General features: G+C 44.0%; 2 protein-coding genes and 1 long non-coding RNA gene across 12 annotated transcripts in view; 1 reads left to right on the plus strand and 2 right to left on the minus strand.

Moving 5' to 3' along the window:
* Nucleotides 1-5,610, minus strand: part of USP34 (ubiquitin specific peptidase 34) — a 105,863-nt gene extending 100,253 nt beyond the window's left edge. For all 9 annotated transcript variants that reach the window (XM_027653922.1, XM_027653923.1, XM_027653916.1 and 6 more), the window contains exon 1: nucleotides 5,246-5,610. In XM_027653922.1, coding sequence (XP_027509723.1) covers nucleotides 5,246-5,288 — 43 coding nt within the window. In that variant the 5' untranslated portion in view covers nucleotides 5,289-5,610. The remainder of the gene's footprint in view (nucleotides 1-5,245) is intronic.
* Nucleotides 5,611-5,684: 74 nt separating this feature from the next.
* On the plus strand, nucleotides 5,685-9,201 carry LOC113952166. Its single transcript, XR_003529416.1, has 2 exons — nucleotides 5,685-6,267; nucleotides 8,011-9,201. It is a non-coding gene; the product is annotated as an uncharacterized LOC113952166 (long non-coding RNA).
* A 2,907-nt stretch (nucleotides 9,202-12,108) lies between these two features.
* XPO1 (exportin 1) overlaps nucleotides 12,109-14,904 on the minus strand; it is a 32,505-nt gene continuing 29,709 nt past the window's right edge. For both annotated transcript variants that reach the window (XM_027653926.1, XM_027653925.1), the window contains exons 22-25: nucleotides 14,361-14,495; nucleotides 14,084-14,243; nucleotides 13,910-14,006; nucleotides 12,109-13,197 (exon numbers count right to left, since the gene is read on the minus strand). In XM_027653926.1, the coding sequence (XP_027509727.1) occupies nucleotides 13,051-13,197; nucleotides 13,910-14,006; nucleotides 14,084-14,243; nucleotides 14,361-14,495 (539 nt within the window). In that variant the 3' untranslated portion in view covers nucleotides 12,109-13,050. The remainder of the gene's footprint in view (nucleotides 13,198-13,909; nucleotides 14,007-14,083; nucleotides 14,244-14,360; nucleotides 14,496-14,904) is intronic.

Consider the following 14,904-nt stretch of genomic DNA (forward strand, 5'->3'; position numbering starts at 1 on the left):
CCTTCTATTTTTTCCCCTCTGATTACTCCAATTCATTTGGAGTAGCACTTCACCACAATCCATAACTGCAATTTGGCAATACTGCTATAAAGAAAAAGTTATTTTCATTTAAGTCTGGCTGCCCATCACCTTAAAAAGGGTCAAAGACAAAAGTAAACATGAAATGATCACTGAATTTCAGTTTTATAAACAAATGATCTTCTTTTCTTCAACAGGAGACAAGCAAGATTTAGGTTAGTGTAGTGAAGTTGGGCTGTTACCCCAGTAAATCCTCCACAGTGTCTCTGTAGAGGTTCTGAACACGGAAATGTCATTTAAGTGGAAAGAAAAGATGAATTTTAAAACAATGGGGAAAAAAAAAAAGAAAAAAGTCACGCAACAGAGACAACTGTTTTACAGTTTTGCACAAGAGGAATCATCAGTCAAATGAAACTTTAGATCTGCACAAAACAAGAAAAGTAGTGGAATAATCAATCCTGAAGCTTTCAGGTAACCACTAAACAAGTAAGAGCAGCTCTTGCAGACCAGGGGATGTTAATGATGCAATATATTTGTAATAATCTTGGAACATGTACTCAATATCTAAAATAATACCTGGGTACTCACAGCATAAAATATCGACCCTATCCAGATCCCAAGGAACAAACTGAATGCTTCAATATTTTGGGACATTTCAATTTCTCACCTACCTGGAGGGAAATATAACCCTCAATCAAACTCCAAGGCTACTCTTGGTACTTCCTACAGGCTGGAAAAAACGTGACAAGAAGTCAGGAATCTTCAGCATCCAAATTCAGGGCTATCCCGAAGCTACACAAACAGTAAAGCACTCCAGTATCTCAAGTGTTCTATGGACCTGATCATTTTGGGAGCAGTTCTGCAGGACAGCAGACACTGATAAGGGACAGAAAACGACAATATTTAGTCTACATCCAACTCCTGTGCCTGAGTAAACTGTGGAGGGGGTGCTTTGGGTTGGTTGTTGGGGGTTCTTTGTGTTTTACTGAAGGTTTAAGAGAAAACATAAGGAGGCAAAGAGCCTGTGAGCTGGTGCAATAGAGTAACACCTAGAAACCTCTATTCATCAAGGGGAACTGATTTTGTAAGATTTCAAAGCTGTTAGGAAGAAAAATGGGCTAAAGAGGTAATCACTGAACAAAGCAAAGGAGAATGCTGGGAAGGAAACAAACTCAGTTCCCAGAAACCAAGAACTGGGAATAACCCAGGCCTACCAAGGTAACCCAAAACCACGACAGCCGCTACATCATAAAATCAATTTTTCCATGCTGGAATTTTTTTTTGTTTGTTTCTTACTTTTATAAAACGCAAACCAAACGACGAGAACAAACCAAACCCAAACCAAAAATCACCCAAGGAGTTTTAAGTGAACACACAGCAACACCAGCTGCAATCCCAAAGGGAAGCCTCTCAGGCAACCAAGCTGAGCTGGGCTCTCTGGGACAAGCCACGGCCAGGACTACAAGGACAGCTGAGTCAGGGCTGGTGTGAGAACCAGATTCCCACTTCCAGGGATACAAGGACATCCTGCACTCCACAAACACTCAGTATGGAGCACTCAATGCTTGGGGAGTGAATCCTGGGTAAGCATCCAAGGATCTCATGGATCTATGGGCAGCTCAGACCATCACCGGGGCTCCAGGTGGGACACAGCAACCTGCAAAACTCATGGGAAAGACTTGAGACAGCAAATCCCAGGTTTAAATGTTATATTTCTGTATTTTCTGGCTTTGGGGTTAAGCCTATCTGGGTATCTGAGCAGTGCCCAGGAAAACAGAGCTGTCCTGCCCAGGGCCTCTGGACAGCACAGTAATGTAAATATTGCTGGAGAACAAATGAAACTCAATATAATCCCTCCTCGACTGACAAGACCTGGCATCCAGAGAAAGCAAGGAATGTACAGTGCATTGGTATCAGGGTTCATTTTGGGATACAGAATGCTGTAAATCAACATAAAATGAGCACAGAATGTCCTCAACACATTTAAGTGAGCCCCTTTAATTAATGCCATGACAATCTGTCCTTAAGCCTCTCTAAATAAATGGCCTTATCTTAAATAGTTATCAATTGTATCTTCCTTTTTTTTTCTTTTTTGCTGTTAAAGGCTATTAAAATGTTTATATTGTGGGAGATTATTTCAGAAATCAGGCTTTTTATAGACTTTATTCCTACTAAAGCCTGCCAGGGAGAAGGTAAGTGATGCTAACAAACCTACAGCACTCAATGAGGAATCAGACTCTCAGAGTGAACAGACTGTCCTACAGTGCAAAAGCTCCTCTAAAGTCTGGGCATTCCATAGGGGAATTTGTGTTTTGCTGAGTTCCTGAATCAAATCATAACTTGAGATGACTGCTTCTTCTCAGGAAATAACTTCAAGAGGAGGGAATTTACTGGGTTTTGTACTTAGGTCAAATGCTGAAAATAAAGATGCTGCAAGAGAAGAAAAGAAAATATACATACACCAAAAAAACCCCAACATTCCTGATTCTGTCCATAAAATATTGCCTGGTTCTCATGCCTAAGCATTATGTTTAATATATATATATACTTGAGAGATCTTTGGCCGAAAAATAAGATTTTCAAACAACAGGTTTCCAGCTCAAGACCTAAGGCAGCCCCTGAGTGCCACAGAACAGCCAGTGCCAAAACCAGGCCTAAGGAGCTGGAGGCTTCCCAGGACAGAACCCTGGGCCTACACAGAGGTCACTGCTGAATAAAATCACCTCTGCCCACTGTTAGGGGGTGTGGGTTAACAGTCCAGCAGTTTGAAGGGGGATTAATATGCTTACAATGAAAAGATGCCTGTTTGTTTGCAGAGTTGTTCAGTTCCACCCTCCTGCCACCCATGGCTCGGGAACTTTTCGTGAAGAAAACAGGAGCTTCCCACGTGTTCCTTTCCAAACACCACGTTGAGAGCTGTCAATTCACTCCCCAAGTGACCTGTCACAGAGCTGCTACCGAGTCACATTTTGTAAATATTAGGGCAAACAAAGGCAAAAGCCGGTACATGGCCAAGGAAAAATGTTTAGTTTAGCAAGAAATGCCTAAACCAAACAAGATGCTGTTTCCTGACCCTCTCTGAAAGGCCCCTTTGGGGAGTTTCAGGGCAGGGATGACCCCAAAAGCTCCGTGGGCAGAAAAGGAAACGCTGGCAGTCTGTGGCTCACACATCTCGGGCATGACCTCATTCTTTACTACCACTTTTCACTTCTGCTGCTGCAGTGTTTTAAAAACCAAGGCTTGACATCATTTCTGTATCATGCACCTTTCGTTATGACTTAAGAAACGCAAAGAACTCAACTGGAAGTTATAAAAGAAACCACCTCCCCCCTCCCAACTCATTCTCATCCAGTGAGAAGGGAGCACCATCACATGCCTTTGTATCCAAACACACACACCCCAAATAGTTCTGGTTATTTACAGTGGCTTCTTTCTCTCAGGGGAAGGCCAAACCTAATGGTACCTCAGCAGCATTTCTGAAAATTAACTACACAGCAACAGAACTGCAGAATTTCCCTAATAAATCGGACTTAAAAAGACAAATTTACTCATAAATAGCAATTATCTGTCTTATATTATACAGAATCACTAAATTATCCATCCCTTAGCTATATATATATATTAAAAAATAACTGTTAAAGTGATTTAAGACATTGTTTTATCTAGAGGGGAATATCTGTCTGCCTCAGTCCCAATTACCTTAAAACAACTGTAAAAATCAACTCATACTGGAATTTCAGAGGTTCCTTGAAATACCATATTTAATGTTACAACTTTTTTCTGTTTGATCACACCAATCTCCATCAAGTTTAAGCCACGATTACTTATCAATCCAACCAAACCAAGCAAAGTTATCTCTTCCAACAAGCAGCTGTCGTTGTATATCATTGATAATTCTGCCTTATTTTGAACCTACTGTTTATAAGCACTTGGTCTCTAATATCAACACATTCCCTGCCTCTCCGGTTGGGAAAGATAAGATACGGATGTTAAATCAAATAAATATCTCCTTCAAAACAAGATATTGGAAGTACAAGCTTAGCCAAACTCAGCAAACAAATTTAACAACCCAACAGTTCTCTGATGTAGAGACCTTTTAAGCTGATTTATTCCAGCCTCTGGGCTCTCCTGAAAGTTACTTTTACACCTACGTTTTTCACTTTTTAAGTGAATCGCTGGCCATCACTGAATATCACATTTCCCCAGCAAGAAAGAAGGAAAACATTTAACTGCTGTAGTATCTCAGGAAGGAGCAAACATCGCATGGAATTGGGCCTCATGAGAGTGAAGACAACTCTACCCAAACCTTGCTGGAGGCAGCATTCTGTACTTCGCTCTCTGGAACAGGATTTGCAGAGTGCAACCAGAAAAAATGCCATGTTTAAGGTCCCAGATAGTTAAAACTTCCCTCTAATCGCAAACTTCAGCTGGTAAGTTGTTCCAATTCCTCAGCATCCGTACAAATGGTGGGGTTTTGGTCTTTGTTCGTGAGGCAGAGCCCCCTGAGAAGCCGGGAAGGTACCTTGGCTGCCACGGAGCTCAGGTTCCAAAGGGATACGCGAGGCCTACAGGGAATTTCGTGCCCAAAACGCTCCCGGCTGCAGCGGCAGCGGGGGGAACACCTGCTGTATCACCCCTGCGACCCTCCCGGTAACACTCGGGAAGAGGAAACTTCGGGAGGGAGCCAGAGACCACCCCCGGAGCCGAACACCCGGGGAACACCTTCCCAGCCGAGCCAGGCTCCTCCACGAGCCGCTTCCCTCGCAGCTTCGGGAAAATCGGCGCCCGAAAAGCACCTGCACCGCGTACCCAGGCCGGGCACAGGGAGGGGAAGGCAGGATCGCTCCGAGACGCCTTTGCTGCTGCTTAAAAGGGACCCAGCCCAGGCCCGGCAGCGCCGGAGCGGCTCCCGGGCAGCTCCTGAGCCCGGCCAGGCCCCGCCGCGGCTGCCGGGGATGCGGATCCCGGGGGGAAAGGGGGATGGAGCGGGGACACGGCGGCGGGCCCGCCCCAGGCCGCGGGGAGGGAAGGGGGAAGGAAGCGCGGAGCAGGGCATGGAGGGAGCTCCTCCATGGCCGGGCAGAGAGGGAACCCCGCGCCCGGGAGGCCCGAGGCGGGCGGGGAGAGGCGAGGAAGGAGGCGAAGCGCGGCTGTAACCCGGTGCAGAGGAGGGTCCGCGGGGTCCCGGCCCGGGGGGAGGGAAGCGGGGGAGGGCGGCCGCACTTACTCTCATTTAACACCTCCAGCAGCTCGGCGCAGCTCTCACACATTGTTCATTAACAGCAGCAGCCGCCGCCGCCGCCTCCTCCCGACCATTGATTGATCCGCTCGGTGCTGCTGATTGATGATTGATGGGGGCCGGGGCGGGGGTCACCGGGGGGGAGGGGAGGGAGGGGGCGGGAAGGAATGGGAAGAGAAGGGGAGGGGGGGGAGAGGCAGGGGCCGGTCTGGGATCCGGGGCGGCTGATCAATGCAAATGAGCCTGTGGCGGCGGCGGCGGCGGCAGCGGGGAGGAGGAGGAGGAGGAGGAGAAGCCGAGTCACTCACTGGCTCCCAGGGACTCCACGCGCCGCCATTTTGCTGAGGGGGAAGGAGGAGGAGGAGGGGACGGGAGCGAAGGGGGGGACGGGGCGCTCGGGCGCCGCTCGGCAGTTTCCGACCAGGCAGGAGGAGGCGAAGGTGGCCGAGTCCCTCCTCCTCCCTTTTCCCTCTCGCCCCGCCTTCCCACCGCGGCTCCGAGCGGCGGGATGGCGAGCGGGGAGGAGGGGGAAAGGGGGCGGGAGGGTAAAATGGCGGCGGCGGCGGTTGGGCGCGCGCCCGGGGAAGGGCGGGAAGCGCCTCTCCCTGCCCTCTTCCCTTCTCCCTGCCCTCTTCCCGCCTCCCGCGGCCGGGAATCTCCGCCAGGAACGCGCACACGCCGCCGCTGTGACAGGGAACGGGGGGAGGGGGGGGGAGCGACTTCTCCTGCCCGCCCCTTCCTTCGGTGCCTGGAGCCGCGCTCGCCACTGCCCGGGCTGCCTCAGGGACCTCCCGCCTGAAGGGAGCGCTTAGCCCGCCAGCTCCATAGAGAGGAAGCTCCGTGCTTCCAGGCGGTTTTCCAGGTCTTCGGGATGGTTTGTTGGCGTTTTCCGCCGTCGGGACGCGGGACGGAAGAGCTGCCGCCATATCTCCTTCCCGCCCAGCCCGGCTGAGGGGAGCGTGGGCACCTGTGGGCACCGGACCGCGAAAATGAGCGTTTGAAGGGCTACGGTAGCGTTTTCTGCTAATAATTAATTTATTTTTACCGCCTATAGTTTTCCACCCTGCTTTCCTCCCTCCCCCCTCCCTTGCTTGGACAGTGATTTATTCTGCCCGGTGTCTAATGGCACGTAGAGTATCTGTGACTTGCTGGAAATAGCCCTTTTTTTCATTAAAAGATACGGTCTGTCTCAAAAAATAAACGCAAAACTTTAATTGATGTTGATTACAACCAGTTCACTCTTGTCTTGGGCGCGTTTTGAACAAGGTTTCGTACCCGTGGATTACAAATCTTAAGGCGAACAGCTGTTTTCCATTAAAAAAGGGAAAAAAAAAAACCACCAACCATCTTTTTTTTTTCCCCATCTCTTAATCCTGCTCCCTCGCCCAGGTGCATGGAATTGGAATACGGATCACATGACAGATCGCGGCTGGTTTTTCTCCCCAAAGGAGGCACTTCACCAGTATTAAGTGCTAATTTTTATTTCTGTAGTACCACCCAGTGGTGAGTCCGTGTGTTACTCCCAGCCCTTCTATTTGACTGACTCGTACATAGGATTAAGAAAACAAATCTATTAATAGCCGCAATGCAGATGCCTTATAGTTGGGGAGAAAGTTAAAATAAAATCGCCAAATGAGGGGGGGAAGAAAGAAAGAAAAAACAAAACAAAACTGGTTTGAGTTCTTCAGTGGCCGTCCTATTTTTTCCATTTAAAATAAGCCAGATGTCAGTGGAGAAATGCAGTTCTGGGTTTAATTCCATGTGCGTGTTTATCCAGGCTGGTAACACCGTGGAGGTTGAGTTTATAACCTCCCACTCCAGAACTTGAGGCATCAGTTTGTTAAACTAATTCCTCTGCTGTTTAAAAATAAAGAGACGATTTACTGTAAACAACAGCTCCAACTACTGTGGAAGTCAGGAACGTACTAGAATGATCTGTCATTTAGACTTCTTGTCGCTTACTTGTTTTTGAAATACTTTCCAAGTTGGGTTTATCATCAAGGATAGCTATTCCTAAATACTCCCTCCTAAAATTTCCTTTTACTAATTTAAACAAGTGTAGAAAATTGAGTGTCCACGTGAGGCACAGATTCTTTATCTGTTACCTTATTCACATGTTAATGCAAGTGTCTTTCAGATTTCTGAGAATAACAAAGGGTACTAATAAGAGAAGAGGAAGACTGTGAGTAAAAAAAATTAAAACTTCCCTCAACTTTTTACTGATCTTTCTCATTGGTTGTAACTTACATAGTCATGGTCTTTTCTAAACAATGTATTTTCTACTGAGAGAAATCTAACCAGCACTAGCTAGTTAGTTATTAATTAGTTACATAAATGGTTGTTATTATTATGGAGATTTAGTTAATAACTAACCGGTTTAGTTATTAAAATGACACAGGTATACCTGTAGGGCCTTTTTTGGTTGTGTGATCTCTTCCAGATAGCCTGAAAACTCCTATAATGAAAAGGAAAAAAAAAAAAAAAAAGAGCAGTCCAGAATATTACAGTTATCATGTTCTGCTCATGCCTGAATTAAGGTAGTGACCACCTTTCTCTTCTACAGCAATTCCAAAGCTTGAGATCCATCCAAAGGTGGCTCAGAGGGGTTTATGTTGTGCATATGTGTTAGTTTTAGTAGATTTTGTGCTGCCTTATCTTTTGTGTCCAGATCGTTTGTTATCACAGAAAAACCTCATTCTACAATCTGCATAATCTGATTTGAATTGACTTTCTGCTTTTTCTTCCTTGTGCAGGCCCTGCAGTAACTTTAACAACAGAATCAAAGTGAACTGTCAAAAACACCTTAAAAGATGGTTTTCCTGACAAATCAGCTCTTTGATCCGAGGGCAGCAGCACCAGTCAGCAGAAGGAAGGGGCCTTCTGGAGCGTGGTGTCACATGCCAAGCTCAAGGAGCACAACAGAAGAGCATTGGGTGACCTTGAGTCACACCTGCTTTTGTGCAGAATGGAATATTGAAAGCAAAATTCCTTTTACTGCACACAATTTGGTTTTTTGGGTTTTTTTCTAACTAGAGGTTTTAACTTGAGAATAAATTGCACAAGAACTGTAACTGCCTGATGAGTGATCATCAGCCTCCTGCTCTCCTGTGCTTTGCTTTCTGCTGACCTTTCTTCTCCCTGTGCCATTCCAGCAAGGTTGTTTTATCCCCAGGAGGCCTCTTCCCTTCCCTTGACTGTGAAGCTCCTCGAGGATCTGGAAATATTTGCTCTGGTAAAGTGCCAGCACTGCTCCAGAGGAGTAACTTGGAGAAAGGAGAGACATGGGCAAAACTAAAATTCTTTAATCCAAATTTAGGACTGGATTAAGAGTTTGAGAACATACACTTTCCAAAATTCATGTCCCAACACTGAACTAAAAATCCTGTTTTTCTTTAATATAAAGATGGAGTCCAGTTATATCTGTGACCTTGAGGCTGGAATGCTGCTGGAAATCAGTGGAAGCCACATGTAAGTTAACCCACTTTTAAAGTTTCAGCACTTGACTTTCGTTGCTCTCTTAGGATTTTCAGCTTTTTAACAAGCTTCTCATTTAACTAGACCCCGAGAAGCCAAATTCAATTCATTTGATTTACCCCAAATAGTAGAGAATATACTCAAAATTCAGCTGCATTAGGCCAAAAATGTGTCATGGAAGTACAGAAAAGGCATTTCTGAGCACAAGAGTGCCACCAGCATCTGAACCACCTTACCAGAGTCCAGGCAGCTTCTGCTGGACATTGGGACCATGAAAGTCTATAAACTTCAAGACTCAGGAAAAGCTGAGGCAATATTTAAAAAGACTTAAGATTTAAAATGTGTTCACAACAAAAAAAACCCCAGACCACTTGGTACATGTTGATGGGGCACCTGGAAGAGATATTCCAGTGGACCTTCTAGGAAAAAGTGCTGTTTGGCTTTTAACTTACAAATAAAAGTGAAAAATCCGAGTGTGTTGTTTTTATTCATACTCTTAACTTCCCAAATATTCCTCCTCCATGCCACTGACAGCACAAACAGGGAGTGAGAAACAACACACGAGACCAACAGCAGCACACGGGGCAGGTTTGGACATGTGAACTCTGGGATTTTGGGTGCTTTAGGTAATTCAGGTGCACTGTGACTCCCTCCACTGGAATGGCCAGGCCTTTTCCCAAGGGAATCCTGCTGACCCCAATGGGCAGGATTGGACAATGAAGGGTCTCCTGAAGCTGAAAGTCCAAAAGTAAGTTCAGCCTCAAGAACTCAATGCAGAGGTGCCTTCCTGCTGGGCAGCTGCAGGGAGGGGCATATTTTTTCCTTATTTTCTGACCCAAAATAGTTTTTTCCAGAGCCATCTCCAGCATTTCAGTTTGGAGGCAAACCCAGGAAGTGGGGAGAAAGGGAGTAAGTTTAGACATACCTTCCAGCAAATCCCAACAGCACCCCAGGAGTCTGGGATCAGCAATAATCATTTCTCTGGTGCTGAAGGGACTGGGGGACACTCTGGCCCCTCATCACAGCACCGAGGCAAGTCCCTTACCTCAGGCAACCTCTTCATGCATCATTTTCAGCATCTTTTCCTCATTTTTCCCCCCCTTTGAGCTCAAGTTTTCTTGCTTTTCCAGTGCCAAGAAATCTCAGAAGTAACTAAAAGCCTTCTGGGAGAGATGAGCGTTTCTAAAGCTTTTTTTTTTTTTTTTTGCATAAATATTAGCTTTATTGGAAAATAGTTCACTTAAACCAATCAGATTAACACACACCAAATTATTCTAATTTAAAAAAAAAAAAAAAAAAAAAAAAAAAAAAAAAAAAACAAAACCAACTAACCTAAAATGCTTTGGAAGAGAATCTGCTTCAGTTACAGTAGCAAACACATCATGGCAGCCTGAAACAAGTACTTGGGGTGTCTCCAGCAGCTGACAATCAATTCATGTAAACACAGAAAACACCCCCAAATATTCTTATTTATCAATGTACCTGGAGTACACAGAACTGGTTTTTTTGTAAAATCTGTATAGAAATATGCACAAAACATTGGTTTACATATAATTACAAGTCATGTAGATGTTTATATGATGGTTCATGCTTTTTATCCATATATTTTGATTTACAGGGTGTGCATTAGAACTAGAACTTCCTTAGATGTACATTGTACTTTTTTTCTCCCCCCTCCCCCCCACATTCAGGATAACTGCACTGGAAATATGCACACACACAAGTCAAATCTTTAATGGTATCCAGAACTCTGCAATAAGCTGCATTTTTATAGCAGCTGCAGAGATCAGGGAAAGGCACCAATTTTCTTAACAAGACAAGACCACAGTTAAATTTTTAGATCTAAAAAGGGAAGCAAAACTTAAGATTAAAATGCTGGTAACTTAGATAATCCATAAAGTAGCAAAATAATGCAACAACTCTTCTCTGAATCAACATAAAAATACATTTTGGGTTTGTTGAGAGTTTAGGTCACGTTTAATTCTTCAGTGGACAACCCGACCATGAGCCCCAGACCAACTTCAACCTTTAAAAGGAAGGAACATGTCTAACTTTATTACCTGTATGGATTTGTTCCAAAGTGTTTGGAATGCACTGTGAATGCCACCACACATCAGAACCAGTTCAGTGCTCAGTTCTGTGACTCACTGATTAATCTGATGTCATGCTATGAGTGGGCTTTATTTCCATTTTATTTCCATTTTTAATAACCTTTTCTTCCTTCTCTGCACAGCTTTTGATAATCTGTAGCTCTGACACTGCAACTCAGCTGGTCACGAGCCCTTTCATGTCCTTCCCACACGTGTCCTTTAACAGTACTTCAAATATTTCACTTTAAACTGCCCATTAAAGACAACGTGGCCTTCACAGGGCGGAACAAAAAGCTCCACATGACGGGAAGACATGGAAAAGCTTTAATGAGGAGCTTTAAGGAGAGAAAGAAATAAATGAGTTCTGTAACTATTAACAGCTTTGGCAGGCTGTACTCTTTAAGTGCCAGCCATCCAGGGTTTGAGGAACTTTCTCTCCAAGGATCAAGTGCCAGCTCACACAATGTCCGAGGGCCTTCCCGGGGCCGGCGCCGTAAAACACACGGAGAGAGATGGTCACCAACACAGACTTGGGAGTGGAAACGTTCCGGTCACAGCTAAAAATCCTACAGGAACACTGCTAACTCATGCACCCCTACTGCAAAAGGAACATACAGCACAAAGTTAACTATGGTACCCAAACTGACAGCAAACACCTCCACGCCTGCCCGGCCTCGGTTTACAGCTCTCGGGGAATGGCCACACTCGGCATCGTAGGAACCATCTGGAGATTGGAGACCAAACCGATGGGAAAAACTTTGGGAGAGCTCGACATCAACTGTTAGAAAACAGAGACAGGACATTACAGAGATGGGGAAGCCACGACTGCACACAACCTCAGTGTTCACACTGCGTCATAAATCTGTGAAAATCATTTGACTACAAAACTTTAGGTAGAAAAATAACTGTAGATCTTGTCTACACGTGTTATTCACACGGACTATTATTAACTGCTTAGTCAAGATACAGTGCAATGCCTCTTTGAAATCAACTGCAAAGAGTCCAGAGAGAGAAAGAGCAAGAGTACCTCATTCATTCCTGGCATTTCAGAGTAACGGAGTATGGAATATTTATCCATGGAGGTAAGTCAGAACAGCTACTGTACTTCCAAATGGAGCCCAACTTTAGTTCGCGTTCACTTCAAGCACAGCCAAAGTCCTTGAGATGAGGCAAGCCAGAAGCAAGTTATGTAGACCTCAAGGAACTTCTCCTACACCTTCAAATGCAAATCTTAAATATGATCACAGCATTTTCATCCAATAAAAGAATAAGCCGAAGAAAGAAAAATAAATGTAAACCAAGTTTATTTTGCTTTTAAGTAGTGTTCTTTAAGCACTACAGCATGGTAAACAATGTAAATTAGTATAAGTCATCTCAAAAGCCAGTTTTTTTGTGGGTTTTTTTTTTTATTTTATGAGTTGTTAAAAAGATGCAGCCTATTCTAACAGGATAAATATTTTAACCATTTCACTTCGAGTTAATGAAGGCTCACAAATGAGCAACACTCCTCATTGAGGAAAACAAAAAGCTGTTGTCGACAAAGCGACAGCACACACACAAAAACAAAAGAACTGTGTAAAAATAACTAACTGTACTGTGTTCCCATACTCTTCAGAAGTTGCTTTACAATGGGATGATATGCACATGATCTTGCTGCAAACTTGCCATACAACTTGCAAATACACGTAGCCTACAGCCTTACCACTCGGTCCAAAAAGCTGCTAACTGCTCAGAACAAAGGCAGCACTAGAATCCTCTGCTGAACAATGAATTCAATCTGCTTTTACTCTTCACCTTTTCTCCTAGACTGCAGGACAGACTAGAAAGAAAAACCGAATTTTTTAAAAAAAAAAAAAAAAAAAAATTCGATACTCTTACAGGAAATTGGATAATTTTGCAATATAGTCTTTTACAAGGTAACGTTTTGCCTATTTTTTTTTTCCCCTTAGCCACAAAATGGGCATGAAGTAATTACTTTGAAAATGCCTTAATTTTCAACTTCATGCAAATCTAAATAAAGATGACCAAACAAAAGCTTAAACAATGGAAGGATATTTCACAGAAAATTTCTTATACAAAAAACACATAAGAAAAAAGGGCCACTAGGTGACATTTTAATTTACAAATTGGCATCATTTTGGTCAACAAATATCCAAGTGCTGTTTTCTTCTATCACAACAAAGTAGCTGGTACAGAAGGAAAACTGCAAAACTTGTTTTATTTTTGTTTTTAATCGCACATCTCCTCAGGAATTTCATGTGGATTAAGGATGCCGGGTACAGACATCTGAAGTTTATGTTTCTCCTCTTGAGCCTGTCGAAGGGCTGTTTCTCTCTCCTCTAAGAATAAGTCTGATGTGTCTTCACCTGCAAATTCCTGTATAATTCACAGAAAAACATCAGTTTATTGTGCAATGCTTTAGGCAGAGTTATGAGCTTCCAAAATGACACGGGAAACATCTTCCCATCCCCTGTTTCCTTGGATTTCTGTTCCTAAGGTCAGAATTAATAGAAAGCAATGCAAAATAATTGAAGATTCTCACCATGTGTTACAGAAGGGGATGCTACAGTTACCCAGCATTTGGGGCAGAATCATGACAATTAAAGCAGAATCATTACAATTGTGAAACACCTGACAATTGTCATCTCAAAACTAATTCAAAACTCTTTCCTACAGTCTTAGAATTCCAGCATCTTTAGAAAAATAAAGGCATAGCATTACTGCCACAAATTTCAAAACTGGTCCAATTTCCAAGCAGAACTGAAACATAATGTGGTTAAAAATCAACTTATGTGGTAAAAAATCAACACATTTGAGTAAGTTCTGCAGTTGTCTTAGACACTGGAATTGTGTGTGCAGCATAAAATACAAGTGATGATGCTTAAGCCCAATTTATAAAATTAAATCCCACTGAAAGAGATTCCATGGAACACCATAAACCATTGGACAGAGTTCTCACTGCATTTTAAAAAGCTGCAAAAAAGTTGTATCTCTAAGCAAACATGGAATGAACGCTGTCCAAGCGCTTTCCAACAAAATCCTGCTGAAAACTGGTTTCAACTCCTTGAAAAAAGCACACCCAACATACCTTGATTTGGACCAGGAAATCCCTTAGGTGTTCCTTGAAGGCAGGAATATCCTGGTTTAAACTGAACAGTCCTGTTACGAACAGCTTCACCTGGGCACTGACACAAACACATCCATTAGTATCCTGAGGTGGAAGAGCCCACTTGGAAGCACCAATGAACCATGGCAGACTTACTCTTGCAGGTGAGGAAATGCAGACTTGAGGAGATTGGCCACATACTCCTGGATAAACATTTGGTTGTTCACTGGATTCCCAGGGTTTAGGGGAGTACTGATCTTTCCCTCTTCTACCAAGTTGAACATGTAGGCCAGGATTGACGCATGCATTGTCAAACCTGCAGGGATCAGAGCCAGGCACGCAGGGATTAATTCCCAACAGGATGTGCTCCGTTATTTGATGTTCAGGAGGATGGTTTTCCATCCCCTGCCTCCCCCCAGAGGCACATTCCTACCTGCAGTGTGCGAGGTGTCCGTCACCACGGAGAAGATGTGCTGGAGGATGTCGCAGAAATACGTCTGGTAGAAGCTCTGGGCAGCCGTCTCCTCCTGGGCAACGTTCTGGAGTAGAGTATAAAGGATCTGAAGTCCTGGAAAAGAGGTGTTTAAAAAAAAAAAAACAAAAACAAAAAACCACACTTAAGTTACCAGCTGACCAATATTCAAACAGCTGTAAGATTTTGGCCTTTCCCAAAATGCCACAAATACACCGAGAAATTCTAGTTGGCACCAAAAATCCCAGCACGGCATGTGAGGGCTCTGCCGGGCACTAGAGGGCACTGCTGCCCTGACATGGCCCTCCCCTGCAGCTGCATTAGCATATCATTAGCAAAAAGGGCAAATCACAGCACTTAATGAGGGAAACCCTCTGCCCAGTGTTTGCTAATTAAGCAAGGGAAGGTGTTTTAATGTTCGGATTTACATGGAAACTTAAATAACTTTCCCGGGTGAAACACAACTAACAGCATCTTCTCCAATCACTAAAAGAAAAACTCAGTG

The sequence above is a fragment of the Corapipo altera genome, unplaced genomic scaffold (genome assembly GCF_003945725.1).
Source record: "Corapipo altera isolate COAL_440 unplaced genomic scaffold, ASM394572v1 70, whole genome shotgun sequence".
Taxonomy (NCBI): Eukaryota; Metazoa; Chordata; class Aves; order Passeriformes; family Pipridae; genus Corapipo; species Corapipo altera.